The sequence below is a fragment of the Polyergus mexicanus genome, unplaced genomic scaffold (assembly GCF_030449975.1).
Source record: "Polyergus mexicanus isolate NDT 795.1 unplaced genomic scaffold, iyPolMexi1.0 SCAF_6, whole genome shotgun sequence".
NCBI lineage: Eukaryota > Metazoa > Arthropoda > Insecta > Hymenoptera > Formicidae > Polyergus > Polyergus mexicanus.
In genome coordinates this window covers 10,422,713-10,442,364 of record NW_027223326.1, presented here as the reverse complement: position 1 = coordinate 10,442,364, position 19,652 = coordinate 10,422,713, and the positions used below count along the sequence as shown (strand labels likewise).

General features: G+C 39.5%; 1 protein-coding gene across 14 annotated transcripts in view; it reads left to right on the top strand.

Moving 5' to 3' along the window:
* Heph (polypyrimidine tract-binding protein 1 heph) overlaps window positions 1-19,652 on the top strand; it is a 356,236-nt gene that overhangs the window by 126,690 nt on the left and 209,894 nt on the right. For 11 of the 14 annotated variants that reach the window (XM_070296913.1, XM_070296908.1, XM_070296907.1 and 8 more), the window contains one exon: window positions 10,992-11,138. The exons of the other annotated variants lie outside the window; for them this stretch is intronic. In XM_070296913.1, coding sequence (XP_070153014.1) covers window positions 10,992-11,138 — 147 coding nt within the window. The remainder of the gene's footprint in view (window positions 1-10,991; window positions 11,139-19,652) is intronic. 14 annotated transcript variants of the gene reach the window in all.

Sequence of the window (19,652 nt, the reverse complement as noted above, 5' to 3'; positions counted from 1 at the left end):
AGGAAGAAATGAGAACGCTGCGATTTCCGGACGAAGAAGAAAACTCGACCAAATCGACTGGTGCATTCAATCGATTTTCAATTAGCGTCGCGCTTCAATTTTTCGTCAGGATTGTGGGCAAGAGGCGTAGAGGGTGAAAAACAAGGGTTTACACCGGTACTAATCATTTGCGCGGTACATCGCTCATGCTTGTTTGTCCGGAATGTTGCTAATGTTATCTCATTTCGCTATGCATATTGAAGATTAACATTACTTCCGCCTCTTGCTGAATTCGATATGCGCTTATTTTTGCAAAAAATAAAACTCTCAGACAAGATGCAGAGAAGATAAAAAAAGAACTCCTATGTATACTGTCGGTGTACGGAATTCGTGGAAAAATGATTATATGATGTGATTATTCGAGCGAGCTACCTTAGATTTGTTACGTCGTTATAAAGATAAAATCTTTCTGTGCGGTGCTTGACATTCTTAGGTATGTTGGCGAAATTCTCACGTGCTAGTAGAATTTTGAGGAATTTAGGAAAAGATATTTTTCATAGAGAAGCTATTAAGGATATTATATTACAAATATGCGGAATGTATCAGGCGATGCGTATTTTCTCTTTATTACGGATTCTTTAGCTAGTTTAGAGTATTTTGCAGTGTAATATTTTGGTTTCTTAGGTTTCATAATAAGATTTAGGCCTTCTTTTCAAACTTTTATGGAAAAGTCATAAAATGAATTAATTATTTAAAATTTAATTTTAGATTTTATTTGGTTTTATACAAATTTAAAATTGCTCAGTGATAGCAGATAATGTAATTATCAAGAAGTATCACATCGGTTTGATTTTTGCGCTGGTAGATGCGCTAATTTGCGTGAGTCACCACCGTGCATTAATTGGATCTTTTCAAATGTTCATTCGATACATATTGGTGAACATATTTCCCGATAAAATCTGCCAATCGCGCGCAATCCTATTTCGGCGCAGTTTCTATTTTAAATTTGTAGCGCTTTTCCGCATAATTGTCGGATAATTAATCATCAGAGTTTAATCGCGACTAATTATTGATTGATATGCTGAGGGAATACATGATAATGTAACGTGTTTAAATCAAATATATTTTATCTATATCGTTAAAAAATTAAGTCATAATTCGAAAAATATAAGAAGATGTTTTTTCTCTTCGATCTTTTTTCTTCGTTTTCTGCATTCACACATTCTGCAGATTCGCAAATTCGAAACATTTTGTTCTCTCGTCGAAAATCTAATTATCGAATCCTCAAATTCAAGTCTCAATCTATCCGACTGATCGGTGCTGATCGATCGATTGAGAATTTTGCTTTTCGATCAGCGACGTGTACGACGAGGAGCCGCCGAGTCGATTAAGTACCGAAACGAGAATCCACGACGGATTTGGGATCGCGGCACTTAGTTACAAGGACGAACGAGGTTAACCCGGAATTGGGTGCTTCGAAGGCTCGGAGTCACGGAGAGTCCGGAATCTCGGTTATTCTGATTAAGTCTTCGTCCCAGGAGTTGCGGCGCCTGGGATACAGTTGGAAACGTAACGCCGTCCGCTATTTCGCGTCTCTTCGTAATTCGCACGATTGATCTCTCGCGATCGGAGTACCCATCCTTCGATTATTGCCCTTTTCCCTTCCCCTTCTTGTATCGACGTTTGATGGTGCACGATTTCGGCGTGTTCTCCTCGTATACGTTGCTACGTTAAAGCGTTTCTGTCTCGATGTATCTTCTGCGTGCATTTTTGTCACTTATTAGCCATTAAAAAACTGTCATCGATAATCTGTAAATGAAAGCAATCTATAAAGAGATAAGATTAATTTAACAAATAAATAATTAATTAATTAAAATACGCAAGTTCAACATTATATCAAACGCGATACGAGATATCGATTCTCAGTTACCGTCAGTATCAGGCAAAATCAGGATAAGCTTGAGAAGAATGAAAGGGGGATGCGGAAGCACTTTTCGGCGCAACGCGATCCTGGATCCGTTAATTTGGTAAGCGTAGAAAGTGCATCAGGGCGGCCTCGATATTAAACGAGCCAAAGGCAAAGGCAAACGAGGGTCACGAAAGATTCTCGCCGATGAGAGGGGGAACGAGGAAGTCCTGACAAGGCAAAGTCTTCGCTTTCGCGGGATATAGAAGCGAGCGCTTGCTTCCTTATCGAAATTCTTAATTAGAAAATTTTAATTATGTTTTGGGGCTCCCGGCGCTGAAGTGGGGAAGGGATGACGGCAAAACTAAGATGTATAGAGCAGGATATATACGTGTATACGTAAAGACGAAGGGTGGAAAGGAGTCGTGGTGCTCTCTGCACTAAAAAGATAGTGAATTTCTGTAGCAGGCAGAAGGGAAGGGAAGGGCTTGTTGTGCTCGGTGACGGAGAGCGGGCGAGGATGTGCGCGAGATGCCGAAAGTAATTAAAGCTTGCTTCTCATAAAGATATTCTGGCAGCGTTGTCTTTGCTGCGAATCGATATTAAATCATTACGCTGCCACGCGGCGAATTATTAAAAAAATCTTGTTCTCGCATTTTGTTGGGGGGGAGGGGGGGGGGGGGAAACCACAATGGAAGAATATCCCGCGTACCTCCCTTCGTTCCTTCTTTCCGCTAGACAAACAGGATTTTTTACAGTTTATTACGAAAAGCCGGAGAATGTTTGTTTTAGATATGAGATCAGGCTACATTATTAGAATACTTCTTTTTAGAATTTTGTACACAGTATAAGGATAATAAAAAAAGGAGAAAATTCTAAAGAATCTTTTTTCTCTTTTAATTTTTTAAATTCTTAATTTTTTAAAATTTCTGATATTGTTATTAATTGCAACATCTGTCTCATTTTACAGTTCAAGTATAAGCATCAGCTTTCACTTTTTACGTGTTCCTAGTTCAATAGTCGTAGAGCAGTATTCTTCTGCAGTTGTTTGTAAGCAAAGGGTTAACCTGTCGATAATAATTCGCGAAGCGTGCCGTGTAAGAGAAAGCTGCCGCCGTCGTTGCTCTCCTCGTAATTCCATCGACGGGGGTGCCCGCCAGACGAACTCCATTAACTGTTTAACGAACCGCAGTTTATTACGTTATAAACCCGAGTACACTTTTGCAGAATGACGCCTCCTCTGTTCGGGACACGTTTCCTTCGGCGCCGCTTTACATGAGGCACTCTCGAAGAACTTACGTTTAAAAAAAGGATTTCGCGGATATTTCGTATAATTTCACGATTCTTGCTTCTGACTCTTGACAGTCATAGCAAAAAGTCCTAATTATTTTTCTCTCTTTATAAATTTATCTTTATTCATTTTTTATTTAATTTATTTTTATCTTTTAAAAAAAGGCTGATGCCAACATTTATTAGTCCTCAAAATGGATATCTGGAGGATCTCGGGGTATGTAAAATAGGGGCGTGATTTAAACTTCTAAAATTCGATTTTTCCTTTGTAATATTTTTTTATGATTCTCTATAAAGAAAGTAAAATAATATAATTGTAAATCAAAATAATTACGCGTGAGGAGAAGATTGTAGAAAATTCGTGTAAAAAGTATATTTTCCTTTACGACTTAACCATTTTGTTTTAAATCTGTGAGATCGAATTACTTTATTATAGCACTTCTTTCCACGGTTGTAGGAACGAAGAGATATTGTAAAGAAGTGTCCTTTTTTTTACTTTTGTAAGATACATAAATTCTTATCTCTCTTAGTATTTTTGTGTGAAAATATTCAAGCATTATGTCTCTTACATGTGCAAAGTCTCTATTATTGACTTCGATTATTGTTATCGCTCGCTGTTACATATGTCGTAGACATCGCAAGGCATTAGGCATCAACCGTGAAAGCCAACATAAAAAGCATAACGGTGACGTAATTGCGCAGTCAGATTCTACGATTCTCTTACTCCCCGCGAAACAATGACGATCGATTATCCGCGACGATGCGTCGGTGTGCTGGCTTTAATGTCGTAACGTGGCGCGCGTGCCGCCCCGCTGCAATCGCATTTACAATCCGGTTGGAATTGAATTCCGGTGCCCCGCGGTCGTTCGCTGCCGCAGCCGAGAAACGCGCGGGACCTGTTGCCCGGGATGTCGGCCGCGTCTCGGTTTTGACGAGAGATTTCGTCTAATCGCGAAACGGACTGTCCGGCAGCTGTCTATCGACGTCGATTACATCGATTGCAAGTGCATTAGCATCCGCTAATGTTGGGTATATTTCTCTATTTGTACGCGCGCGTGTTGCGTCGTTCGCAGAGAGCCCGTACTGACGCGCCATCGCCGCTTTCACGACGTTATCGTTCGGCAACAATCGTTATAATGTCGCCTGGCTACGATAATGGAAGGCTACGAGGCGATTACCTGACACGGGCAATTTCCTAGTATTAAGATACTTCGATTAATGTTAACGGCATAATCCTTCCTTCGTCGGTCGACGTGATAACGATGCGAATTATTATGATCTTCCAATATCGTTGGACGATAAAAGAATGCGTTTTTAATGGCACTAGTGCAAAAAATTTCGATAAACTGAAAGATAGCGTGGGGTAAATAAATTAAATTTATTCGCACGTTTTTATATACACGCGCAATGAATATAATAGATCGTAATGTTATTAAATAATTACTTAATAAACTCATGGTAATACAAATAACCAGTAGATAGCTAGAGGATATATCAGGCATGTAAGACTGCAACTGTGCCGTAACCTGGCATATTCATAACGGCATTAACGATCCGTGCCTAACTTAGGTACCTGCGTTGCGATCCTTCGGGAATAACTCGAAGGAAGCAAGAGGTTTCCCTAGGATTCTCTCCGTAGAATATGTGGCTTTCCTGTCTGCTTGTTCACAAGGCGAAGGAGACGCTCGGTATTTTATAGGTAGTTAGTTCGTGTTTGTGCCAAATTACCTACGTAAAGAACAATTAAATCGAACAATACGATCGAAATTTAACATTGTGTCTTGTTCGGTCAATCCGGCAACAGACATACTGAAAATCGCTATTTGTGTGAAGATAGAGGAAAAGAAGAGGAATGAATGAGGGTGCGTTTTAAAAGAGGGAAATTTATTTTTACATCGAGAAATTTCGTCGCTCACGCGAATATTACGTCACTGTGTAGCGTAACAGCCGAGAAAGTCAACAATTTTTCCAAAATTTTCTCTAAATTCTGCGACACGTACAATTTATTATTTACGCGATTTGTGAAATAACGCTCGCTCGTTAATACCGGTCATCGTGAACCGTCAATTTAATGCGAATCTGACACATTTATTTCCACATGTGCTAAAACTATTAAACGCACCTTTTCTTCGCTTGCGAAACTATCGGGAGATCTTTCGTTTTCTTTCTCTTTTATTCTATTTCTGAAGGATGCAATAATTGGATATGACAACAGTGCAAAATTTTTCTAAAAGATTGCTAGCGGAGCGCGAAATAAAAAAATATATAGATTTACGTTTACTTATCCTTATGACATTGTCCGAATCGACGTTCATCAACGTGTGTTTCTTGACAAGAGTAGAATTAATCTGCGCCGAATTGGCTGCAGGCGAATGCAGGATTAATCAAACGCAAAACGTAGCGACGGGAAAAGTGCTGGATCACTTGCGACAGAAAGTAAATTGAACGAGGACAAAGAGAAAGGAGATCGAGCATGACGAGTGGCAAACATGCGACAAAGAATGAAAGCAAGAGAGAAATGGGAAGGGAATATGTGGCGCATGCGAGGAGGATATGAAAAATAGAGAAAAGGATGATGGTAGGAATCGCGGGGAAGGCTCGAAAGCGATATAGACATGCCTCGTATAATCGCTTTATTCGTATTTAATCCTGGAATAACGCGCACAATTGTCGCTTTGAACCTGCTCGCATGCAGGAATATTATACGCACTCGCGTTGGAAACACGCTGCCATTGTTTTGCTACGATTAAAAAATCGATTTCGAACGCTTAGATTTTTTGACGTCATTATAGATTAAAATCCGCGTTCTCTCGTTAAAAAGAAATCTGGATCTGATATTCGGCGAATAATAGTTTCAACGATAGCGAATTAAAAAGTAAAATTAATTCACTAAAAAAAAAAAAAAAATGTTTTAAATTGACTAGGATTTATAAAAAACAAAGTACTTTATTTTGACAAATCTGTAGATCATTATCGGATTTTATTTATTAAAGTCGCGTTATAGATTCAATGAAAGAGATCCGGAGCTGATTTAATCCGTAGATCAAATTCGTGAAAATAGCCGCCCATGTATACCGAACTATTGACGCAGCGACGATTTGAATTAAAGACCATGATCCCGGATGATGAGTGTCGCGATTATGGTGGGCGTCAAGATTGAACGACCACGCGGTATAATCGTCTAATTGGCGATCTCGATTTGCATTGACGGCAATTCTTCGTGACACTTGATTGGCTTTTTGAAAGTATCACTAATCATTTTGCTTTGTATGCGTGGATTGCGCGTCTTTAATTTTACTAAAACGAAAATGAAAAAGAGAACATTGCCGGAAATATCTATACCTGGACGCTTGCAATATCGAAATTACAATATCGTTGCTAAGTAGCAGGTGTTGAAACCGCTGCTGGCGATTACTTCTTATCAATCTTTCGCGCGTTAAAGCGAGCGTGTAAAACATAAAATTCATAGGCTGCATTTTTCTATGGAGGGAACATCGTACATTTTGCTATTATAAACGATAATGTTGTTTCATCACTGCATTCTCACGCGACGAGCCGCTTGAGATGATGAAATATTGGAAGATTTCGCTGAAGCAAAGATCGCCATTTTTATTCCATCATTACGCGGAACGATCTTTAATTATATGCAACAAATAGAAATTTATATAGCACTCCACATCCCCGCGTAATCGTGCATAATTAATTAGTTAGATAAAGCATATTTAAATGAACCAATGTCATGCAAAATGTATTAATTACTATGCTCTCCGTTATTATAATTTAGTAATATTACGAATAATATGTTTATATAGATTCTCATATTATTGTTTGTTTTTTATTCACGAAGCATATAAATTATATCGCTTTTTGATTCATGAAGCATACGAATACGTAATAATCTTTTAATTAATCTCAATCGAGGTGTTTTTTTTTTTTTTTTTTTTTTTTGCATCAACGAGTGCGCGCGAATACTTTTCTCGTGTTTATTTAGAAAATTGTTTTGAGATTTAGTATTGTAAAACGAGATTTTGTTGCAAGCGTCCAGAAATGCAATGCGCCCAATATTTCGCGTATTTCTCGTTTGTACAGTTGTATGTGTATATATGCAGCAAATGTATGTATGTGCGTGAACTATTTTTCAAAATTCGCTTTATCTCCGGTGGGACGCGGCACGCGTACTCCACATATTTCCACCGGTATTCGTGTCACGAAAAAATTCAATGAGAGGTACAACAGCGATACGCGTTAACCCTTAACTGAGCTCAACGATCTGCCGCGTTGCTTTGATATTACACAACGGGGAATAATGATATTGAATTGTACTTTATCAATTATAAGAACTGAGAATTTGAACGATTATGGAGAAAAAGTACGTAAAGGGAGAATTTACAAAATTAAAGTATTTGTAAGGAATGATAAACAACAGCATCCGAGGAGAGATAAGCGAATAATGACAGAGATAGATTCTTTAGAATAGCACTTTTAAAGAATAATGTACTAGGGACGCTAATGAGCTAACGCTTTTGGTCGGAAATTGTATTTGGAAATTTCTCTCGAGGTTTCGATCGTGGCGCGTGGAACTCTCGAGGAACCCATTCTACGGCTATAACATAGGTCTCGACCGTGTTCCGGAATGTCCGGGACTTAGTGTAAGAGCTGAGTGGGGGGAGGAGGGTGCGAAGGATTGTTTTATGCAGGCCATGGATTTTATGCAATGAGACTGCAATATCAAACGGCGCGAGAAGCGCGCGCGCGCGCGCGCGCCAAGTGCCGTTGAATAAAATATCTAGGGGCCGTTGAGAAAAAAAGTAGGACGGGGGGTGGGCGCGGGATGGGGCGACGAACGGCCACTGGACGCATTTCGATTTCCCTATACCCTTGGTTGTTGCAAAATAGATATATATACACGGGAGATCTCGCGGGTGCGTTAAAGCCGCGCCTCATATTCCCCGCCCTACCGCCTTGCGGTAATTTATTACGCGATCGATCGCCATTTCGTTATTTCCACGTTCATTCGAACGCGGCCTCGACATTACTATCACCTGGCAAGGTAATTTAGGGACATTTCGATATATGGGAGATTTCGATACCTTAATAATTTAGCGACAATGCGAAAGGATGGATTCTCGAAAACGTTGATTACTCTATTGTATAACGTTTTTATTATAATGAGATGCGAACGGATAGATTTGGCAGTAATGTTGTAGAGAATGTTGAAAGAGTAGTTTTACGAGAGAAAATTGTGAGCGGGAAAACCGAATTTTATTTGCGAAAAATTCTTGTGATAATATTTTTATTTCAAGAATTATACAATATTTTCCAAAAATATCGTATTATTTCAGCCTTAGAAAAAAGATGCAAATTTTCTCTGTATGAATATATTCTTTTGTATATACAGGTTGGTCCCATTCTGTATAAAATATAAGAATTAAAAAATTAAGAGTTATTATTTTTATGTTAACATGGCGTTTCGAGATGTTCTTAAATTGTCTTACGAGTTCTTATTTGTCCGAGAATAAAAATGAATTTTTCAAGAAATATAATTGACGAACACTCAAGGAATTTTCTATATTATCGTTTCTCATATTTTTCATTTTATGAGATTATTTTATCGAACCTGTATTATTATTAGTTTGCCGGTATAATTATTTTGAATTGGCGAAACGAAGCGAGTTTAAAATGCGCGAGGCATGCGTTATAAATGAAACGTCATCTAATTATAATATACCGTACGCTTTATTCGCGTAATTAATACGAAATTTACACACTCGGCAATTGGTCATTTCAACGATTATGCCAACAATGTTATGTCTCTATTGTTTACTACGGTCATTCAGCTCCGGCATTTAGCAGCTCGGCGAACTTTCGCGAATGAATAATGTCGCTTGACGTTACAGAGCGAGGAAATGAGACGATGTAAAAGCCATGGAGTGCAAAGGCGGAGCATTACGAAATAGAGACGAGAGCGAGTAGGAGGGTAGGGAGGGCGGGGAGAAGGAACGTGGAGTGGAGGAAGAGAGAGAGACACTTCGAAACTTAGATTGGTGTCACATGGCTCTCGGCGATCTAAGAGTAAGAGACAAAGTCGACGGAGAATGGAACGTCGAGGAGAGAGATAGATAGAGAGAGAGAGAGAGAGAGAGAGAGAGAGACGGAGAACGCTGTAACAGCACGATCCGAGGCGGCTTAACCGGGAAATCCGAGGTAAGACCCCTCGCGAAATCTCTATTTCCGCGAACGCCATGGAAACATGGCGTTCCCCGTAGCCGCCGAAAGTGCTTCCACTCTTCGTTCTTCGTCTCTCGCTCTCTTCTCTGCCCATGTTCTCAGTCGATTCTAAAACCAGGGTCTGCCTGCATGTCTTCCATGTAAATCTTAAAGGATTACGCTCATAATTGCCTGCGTCGCCGCGTAATTGAAGAGCACTTAGACCGGCTCAGGGCGACGCGATACGTGACTGCGCCTTGCTTCGGATCGAAAATCTCGCCGAAACGATTCCGCCGCGAATCCTCGATATCGGGGGTTACCGTGTTGTACGAGGCGCGAACGTGACAGAATGGTACAGCCATCTCATATCGAACAAGAGTGCAAGAGGGATGTTATGATCGACTTTTATATTATGCGAACATATTTTTGTATTTTTTCATCTTGTTGCGATGCATCTTGAACGGAAAAGATTTTCTTATACAAAATTTTGGAAGATGAAAATAAAAACCGTTGCTCTACCTTTTTCAAAAATAAATTTATATTGAAAAAAATTAGTCATTTCCGCATATTTGAATCTTTTTGTCGAGAAAAATATTTAGTATTATATACTTATATGTATATTTCTTTATCAAAAAATTAATACAAAGAATGCTTTTAAATTAAAGTTAAAAGTTAAAAATATAGAGTGATTATATTAAGCGTAAGATATATTGGTTGCAAGAATCAATTATTAATGTTCTTTGTTTCCATGTTATCTGATAAAAAATACTGGAAAATAAATTTCGTAGACTTGTAACACTATAGTATCGTTCTATATTTATTTTGAGAGCAATTCGATCAATCGTTCCTTCGATATCGAAGCATCCTGAATTCTGGTACGCTCAGTCGCGGCTTTATTAACTAATGCAATCGTAATCGTATGATCTTCGCGGCTCGTCGACTTTTGCACCATCCGATCTGTACGTCGAAACTTAGTCAAGTGTCATCCGAGCCTAGCATCCTGATTCCCTGGGCTTAATGGATTAATTTTGTGATTGGTTGATTCGTATAATTAAATTCGTAACTATATGGTATACACAACTATGAATGGAGACGAGACGCAGTTGGGGCTTAGGATGAAATTTTAACCGCAAGCTCTCTCTCTCTCTCTCTGTCATTTTCCCTTTGTCGTGAAATTCAGATTATGTTCGGAAATGTCAATAGTGTGTTTATACTGATTTATGGAAAAGTTTGCGATAGGAAACTATTTCTGATCCTTTGTCGGCTCTTTGTAGTAGCACAATCGATTGGCGTTTCAGCGTTTCACCGACAAAGTGACAGTCTGTCAGTCAGTGCGGTCGCAACTAATATTGTCTGCGTGTAAAACTTTCGCCAAACTATTGTTTCCAATGTATTTCGCGATATCGTTTATAATCGGATATCGGTATATGGTATTAAATTTTTACCGATTCAGTTTTAATATGTTTCTCTATTTTTTTTTATCTCTATAATTTGATGATCTTTTTCTAAATAGCTATTACGTTTTTTTGAAATTTGAATTTGATTAAAGAAATTATTTCGTGTGAAATATTTTTTTTTAACATTCTGCGTTTTTTTTTGTGTGTTTCAGGTAGGTCTAATAGGAAATAAAATTGATCTGTGTTCGATACATCGACGTGTGGAGAATTTAGACAGTATGATGATGACAAACCTACCCCCTGTTATGCTGCCACCCATTACGGACTACGGGATGCTGACGCCTACTCTCGGAATAAAGGTGAGTCGATTTACCCCTTCGGTAAGCGCGAAGAAACGAGTTTCGCGCGATACAAGATATAATCAAGTCTGGGAATCAATTTTGCGCTCTGATAAGTTTATTGCTTATTTGAGTAAAGGAGAATGCATTTTGGCGCATATAAAAATAAATATACAAATCTCACATATATGGAATAGTCTCAATTTTAGTCACAATATAAAAGCATTGCGCGTCGATCTATTTCGAGTGAATATTTTTGACGGATAGTTTTTTGACAGGCTGACTATACGAAATCGCTGCGGATGATTTTAACGCGCGCGCGATGATTGCAAACATTTCAATCTAGAAAGAGACTATCGTGTATTCTCGCCACGCTTCTGTTTGTTTTTCTCCCCTACGAAGCAATTCGGGATGTTTTAATGCCGATATAAAATCCCCTCTTGCTGGCGGGTGCTTGGGGGTATCGCCTTTCATCTCTCTGGGCTTTTGCAAGCCTCACGTCACGCTCGTGCGCGAGAGAGCGCCCCGAAAGCCGCGAGATATTAATTAAAATTCCGTTCGAAATACTTCCAACGAAGGGCGAAGGGTGGGCGCAGTGTATTGGCTAACCGGCGAGATTGTGCCCGGCGCGTCTAATTTACTCGGCGATTTTCCACGTTCTAAAATATACAAGCTTGCGACCATCAACATTCCGTCGTACTACTTCCGGTAGCTCCGCGTGAAATCTAATCGCGTTTATGTAATCGTGCGAGCAAAAAAAAAATATATCATTTTGTGCGATCATTAACGTCTTTTTAAAAGAGGAGATGGGATTTTTTAATTTTTTTCTTTAAACACGAAATGGAGGTCGCTCGCCGTTCTTTTAGAACATAAAATCATAAAAACCAGACCGCGTCAGTCTTAAAGACAGTTCTTTGTGAATTTTTGCGTTTAGGAAAGAATTGACCTTATTCCCTTTCACATTTTTGATGTACGAAGCGATAAAAAAGATAATGAACTGCCGATGAATTCTATCGTTGGAACCGTACGACTAGAAATTTTCAAGAATCTCTATTCACTTCTTTGCGTTGCTTTGTTGCTGCTTAGATAATTTGCGTTGTTACGTGTCAACGTTTGTCAAACGTATTACTTATTACGTTACAATTATTGAATTTTTGAATGTTATCTTATTTATTTATTTGGAATCCATCCAATTAAAGAGAACGACAAGTAGAGGAAGATCGCGAGAGTGCGGTTTTATAGAAAATGCGATAAAATAAGAGTCGGTCTCTCTCGAATACAGCCGTCGCCGGATAGAGTCGCGAGAGGTGAGATCTCGTTACGTCGAGTTACTCTTACGTAACTTATCTTTGTCATTTTAAAAAGGCACATTCTGCGTGTTTCCCTTACAAGTAAGTAAGAAGGTACTTTTCAAGTGGGTCGACGAGGCGTGCTTTCAACGACGGTAGTTAACGATTGAAAGAATCCGGAATACGCTCTTCGCGTTATTCTCGATTCTTTCTCTTCGTCGGCCAAGCCATTGTGTTTTCCGCGGTGTATATCGTATTTCCGTAACTATTCTTACTTTAATTAAACTATTTTCAGATGGAGGATAACCGCGCTCGCGGTCGGAGATTGGGGGGGAGGCAAACTACAAAGTTATCCCACTCATAAGTCAGGCATAAATATTATTTCCATGAGAACAAAGTCAAAAGTCAAGTACGCTTGAAATTAACTCAAGTTAATATTTTGTTCATTGCACTTTTTCGTATTTCGATTATCCCTTTTTAAAAAGAAGTCGTTAGTCTTCGGAAATCGATGTGGAATCCGTACGCAAAGATATTTTAAACTTCAATACTGAAAATAAGCGCTATTCATCTTTTAGTAGTTAGTTATAGAAATACTTTTCCGACACGTTGACAAAGATTCTGAACGTTCGATGCAAGTTCGATCGCGGAAAGTATATATAACGCGGATTCTTGTCAAGAATGGGAGATAAAAGAGGGTGCTTTCGGGCCGCCGGCGAAAAAGGGCGTTGGAGCTGCTTCTATAAAAGTGCCCGCCGTGAACAAAAAGCTGAATAACATTAACTCGTTTAATGTATTCTCTTAATTTTAATACACAATGCCCCCGAGCTGGCGCGCTTTTCCAGAATCTTCAATCTTCGACGAAGATTCTTTTACTATCTTCAACCCTTCGTGTCCTAATCTTTTTTGTCCGATTATATTAACATCAGTCTGGTTTTCCACTAAATAGAGAGCAATGTAACCATACTTACCGTGATTAATAAGATATGTTGATAATATATGTAACATATTTGCATAAAATTTTATAATATATTTAAATACGTATACCTGTTAGAAAATTACACAAGTTTGTGCCCTTGTGATTGTTATTCTCGCAATAGTGTTAACTGATGTTGGTTGCTCCAGTTTCTTGTTACAAGTATAGTTTAGACTTATATAGAATATGTACTCTCTCGAGTATAGTAGCTACACGATATAGCCCGCTATTGTTTTCGCTGTTTGCAACAACATTCGCGGACGTATGCCCGCGGGGTCTCCGCTTGATGTTTCGCGCAGCGAAGATTACATTACGGATCGGTTTTACTACGCGTCACTTTGATCAATTCCGCGACTGTTCGATCGGGAGGACTTTTCATATACCCGGGGCGCCCTCGCGCCCAAAGGGTGCGTTACAAAGCCCTCTTTCAGCTAAACCGCCAAGTCGAATCGAGGCGAGCTGAATCGAACTCATAGAGCGGCGGCGGTGCCCATCCTGTGTATTTTCTTTGCGTTTAATCGCCGTCCAGGTCGGTTCCAGAGAATTCGCGTATTCCGCAGCCAACTCCCGAGGCATCGTGACGTCATTCGTATTATTTCCATCCGCGCACCGCATCGTCCACCTGTCAGGCGCACGCGTTTACGCGCGCGCTAGCGAGCTAGTGTGCGCGTATCAAATTCAAAACGATTTTGATCGTTGCGGGGAGAGCGACAAATTAATTTCCATTTCTCGCGACTCGGTCGTGTTTTGTTCCGTCCGCGTCTCTATAACACTCGCTGTGTTTGTTAAATAAATGTGTTACGGGCTCTTGATATTTATTTCGCATCGAGAGAGGGAATATCGATCAACTGATTAACAAACAAATACGACGCGACGTCATAATAAATTTTCAGCGTTCTCTTTAATTTTATTTATTTACTCCTGTTTTTCCACTCTCTTTCTCTCTTCTAGTTCCCATATAATTTATTGATTACTCGCTTCGATATAAAAATTCAAATATTACGTGAAAACAAATCGAATGTTTGTATGAATTCTCTCTTCCGGCAATATTTCTGATAAATTTCACGCGTATATTGATTCAATTCGAAATTATATCGCGACGTTCTTTTTATCGCGAAGAGGATGCCCTTATCGAGCCGCGATTGTGCTCACTTGATCGTTTCCCACGTACATACACGCTCATTGTACACGCGACAGAACGAGGAGGATGGGAATGGCCGAATGGCCCGTGAATGTCCCATCGATGACCTCGTCTCTTCGTTTGCATACGCAAACAGAGGAATTAGGACCGGACACGTTGCGCTGCATATTCGATCGGAGAGTTTCTTTGCCCCTGGGAGCGCGTTATTGTCGTCGAAACACATCGGAACAATCGACAATATTGCCCGAAATTCGGCTAGTCCTCCGGGTCTTTGTCGCCAAGAACGAACAAATGTCAAGGTTTGTTAATTTTCTCCTCTCGATTTCTTCCGGTTACTCCGATAAAGTTTTTGTGATTTGATTATATATCAAGTTATCAGTCATTGCTCGGTTTTGTAAAAGTATTGTATTATACGTTTTTTTTGTTACCTTTGCTCTCTCCTTTCAGTTTAGCTTCGCAAAAATCGATTAATATCTTAATGAAAATTCTAAGAATATATAATTACAAGTGAATCATGATGATTCGCAATGAAAATATCATAATTAAGTAAAACGCGTTCTTTATTTCGAAATACGAATAGCGAAAAGAAATATTTTTCATTCATGATTTGGCAAGAATCCGCGAATGATTCACGGATTAGGGATCGCTCGCGAAAAATTTCTCAGCGCGACGGGAGTTGATTTGAAATTTCCACGTCGGCGCAGCACTGCGGCACCTCCCTCATCGTCGCATCGAATATTCCATAAATAAATCGATGTTTAATAGAAAATCGGAGAACTGGCAAGGCACCTCATCGCTCACTGTCACGGCGCTTCGCGCTACCGGCAGCTAGTATCTCAATAATATTCAGTTTATAAACTTCGAATGGATCCCTTATTACGTTCCCGACGTGGCCGATTCATCCACCTCTTTCTTATTATCATTCTTAGACGGAGATGTCCCCGTCGCGATTTATCTCGCGGCTTATAAGCGTCAAGTGAATATTTGACGCTGATACTTTTCATTTTTCTCTTCTCGTTTTCTTCATTTATGCGATCTATCTCTATTCTCGAACCTTTATATAATGAGACAGGTCATTGAAAATCGATCAAGTTTTGTAATTGCGTGCTAATGTGAGTTAAACCAAGTGCACATAATGATATGCTTGCGCCGAGTGTCAGTAAACGGGACGGATCCATCACAATCGATCAAGCATTGCTCGCGTTTCGATAATTTAATGCTCAAGCGACTAACGACGTATCTCGGCCCCTATCCATCTTTTTCCTTTTCCTCTCACGAAATCCGTGCGTAAAGATACAACTTTCTTATTTCGGGGTGACTACTGTCTATCTCCTCCTAAACAGACGAGTTTCCTAGACAAAGATGCGCGAACGGATTTTGCCAAAAAATTTTTCCTGATATAATCTCGCAATAAGAGAGATAAATTTATATAATAAAGAATATATAATATAATCTCCTTTTTATAAGAAATTTCGAAGTAATTTTTTTAGGCAATGATATTGTCACTTATTCCCTACGTTACATTGGAATAATATTAAAATTCATTGTATCCGCAGTAGCTCTATCGTGAAAAGCATAGAAGCATAAAGGCATTCTTGAAGCGGACAATCAAAAACGCTTAACCACAATCGCCGTATGTAAGCTCCTCGATAAATATCGCGTACAATCGTGAACGATAAAAAAGGCTTACGTGATACGGTAGGCATGACCATTTGCCGTATCGAAACGACAACGAGGGGGTGGAGTCGAATATTCCCAATTCAAAGTTGGCCGCATCGTCGTTTCCCATCGTCTATCGGTGTTTTTTTTTTTTTTTTTTCCCCCGACTAGGTCCGCGTTTTCGCTCGCGCGAGCTCCTCTCCTCTTCTCTATTTTATTAACCCTGTTACACACAGCGGCGGTTCCTGAAACAATAACCATTGTTAAACTCATTCTCTCTTTCTCTCATTCACTCACCCTTTCTCCTTTTTGCGATACTTTCGGCGTGTTTATAGTTCCGCAGCTTCGCGCTTTGTTCGCCTCGAACGACGAGCGTCGGTGATCGCGATGAAGAAGAAGACGAGCGGTAACTTTCGGATGGTTTTTGCGTTTTTCCGTACTCCATCCTCCCGCCCTCGCTGCCCATTTCCAGCGGCCGTAACCATCGCCGTTATTGTTCGTCGTACCTTCCTTCGTTCGCCATCTCTCGATGCCGCTCTTTTTCTTGCCGCGCTGGAGTTTACAATGCTAGAAGTCATTTCGGATGCATGCGGCTTTTTAATTACATACCTGACCGGAAGGCCGATTTACGATTTCCATGGAAATAGAATTCCCTCCTGACCTGAGGGAAGGGGTCTCCCTTCCCTCTCTTTCTTCCTCTCGACATTTCCGCGATATCGTGTCGCGCGTTCTTCCGATATTTTTTCGCACGTGTTTCGGCTCGAGATGACTATTTAAGGATATGGGCATTTTCGAGGACGCATGCGCCAACAAAAGTTACGCGCCGATCTGAATCTTTCACTAAATTAACTATCTAAATTCCAACTAAAATGTACGACTCAAATTACGTCAAATTACGTCATCTTTTATAACGGCAAAACGGATAAGTTGCTGAAATGTTTTTCACAAGGAAATTAATATTACTTGGTTACTTGGTTACGTATCAGTTTATTCGGTGATGATCCCACGAATGAAAAACTTGTCTACGAGAATTTTTCTTCTACAATTTTTTCAGATACGTTATCCGCGAATTTTTTTGCTTACAATATTAAGCCACCAAGGTTTTTTCTTACCAAATTAATAAATTATAAATATATGTATAATCTTGGATATATGGATTTTTTTAAATTAATATATTCAACTTTTTTTTACATTTAAAAAGATTTGCTGTTATTTAATCGATATTGTTATTAAAGCACATTGAGAAATTGGAATTTAAGAAGGATCGAGTCAGAGAAATCGAGAAAAGGTTCAAGTGTCCATAATGCGATATCAATTTCTTGTATTGTCGTATGCGACGATGCATCTACAATATATCCACATCTGCACATCTGCAGACACACGCACACGTGATTATACTCAAGTACGTATCTCGCCCTTCGATAATGATAGGATGCGAGTTTCCATCCGCATGGAATTGCCTCGTAGTAGCTGCAGTTTCCGAAAACACTCCCTATCGGCATCGACTATCCCCTTCTACCCCATCCTCTCGTAATTAAACTAATGGAAATCCGACTCGATGCTTTTATGCGACTCCACCCTATATGTGTACCAGAGCGAGCCTCAAACACCGAAACGCAATCCATTCAAGATTCGGAGACGACAAGCGAAAACCACAAAACTCCGCTACTTCAAATTCGTATGGAGAGATTGTAACAATTAAATTCAATTCTCGCATTCGATATTTATTTCGAGAAAAACGTAAAAGACCGATGGATTAAAGATTATTAATCGGAAAAAAACACTGTATATCTTTGGCTTGAGATTATTTTAAAGGTATATTTCTTTTCGTCATAAATTTCTTTTGCATCTGCAAGAATTATTAGTATATAATGTTTTCCCACTTTGCGAAAAATCAAAAATCGGAAAGAGAAGGTTTTTAGATTAAATCGACTCTACCTAATGCACATTGCGGTGAATTTGGTTTGCAAATGCCGGGCGCTTTTAGGAGATCGCGAACGAAGCCCGGTCTGATAATAACGGGAGTGAGATAGCCGTCGCATGTATCACATTACACATAATGAAAACAGCTATCGCATTACGCATAATTACGATGTTATTTCATTATATGCGAAATAATTTGCGAAAGTTTGCGAACGCGCCGAGTAATTGGGGGATGAGAGGGGGCAGCGCTACGTAAATGAACTGGGGATAATTGCGCGCGTCATTGTTCATTATTTTTATCAAAAGCCGGAGAGCGGATCGTTACCGCCCCTTTGTGAAAATATTTTATTGTTTTTAATTAACGCCGCGAGAAACGAAGAGAGATGGAGAGAGAGAGAGAGAGAGAAAGAGCGGAACCGCGCGCGATGTAAAAATCGCGTGCGCTTTGTCCTCTGATCGCCATCAGTTCAATACTAGCTCTCAATTAATTTTAATTATCGTTAACAAAGTGTCGAAAAGATGTAACGCAACATGGGCACGTGGCCGTTAAAAATTAATGACGTTCGTCAAAATAGGACGCCAGGGTAAACACGTATCGTGTTCCGATACTGAAAACTCCAGAGTCAATTAATTGCTCTGATGAACGGCGATGACGTCGCATAAACGTCGCGTTTGCTTTGTACTCGATTCCGCGACTTTTTTCACATTAAAATCAACTGTTGTCTCGACGTCGCGTCATTGTTGATATTTATTCTTTCGTCGCGCGATCCTTCTCGAGGTCTACGGAGATCTTATATTCCGGCATCGGCATTGCTTCTATCGCGTGCGATATTTCTTGAATATTATTCCTACCGTAGTCGTTGCTCTCAATCTTACGAGCTTCGTCTTTGATGCCGTCTTTAGATTATTGTCGATCGGATCGAATTATCGCGAATAAATGTCATTCGACGAAGCGATTGAAGATTGAGGGGTTTTTGCTCTGAAAGGACGGCCGATTTGGGATGAAATTATTATCCATCGCATTGAAAATTTTGGGAAGTGATGCATTTTTTACGCTCGGATGTGGAAACGTTGATAAAAGAACGTTTAATCGGGACGAGAGATGGGTTTTTTTTTCTCATGACCTCCGCTCCCACAATGACAAAGATCAGCGTTGTATGAGATCGCGTGATACTAAATCGCCCTGACTCGTGAGAAATTTTTAAGCTATTAAGCTATTTTTTTTATGCGACAGGATATGTCTTTTATACATTTCCGGCAATGAATATGATCAGGCATAATTGATAGCTAGATATTAGATTTTTCTAGATATGTATACGATAAATTGCGGATGTTTATTTAGCATAATGTACAGTTAAAAATATGTCTATAAATTGTTTCTGTATATCTGTCGTATGACTAGTGACCTAATAATTTAATACGTAACATATCTATTACACTAACTGTTATGGATATCTACCAAACCATTTGTTATTATAGTTTCTCTGAATCGGGAAAAATGATGTTTGTATGTATCACTCGGTCGACAATAATATTTGAGTGATGAATGT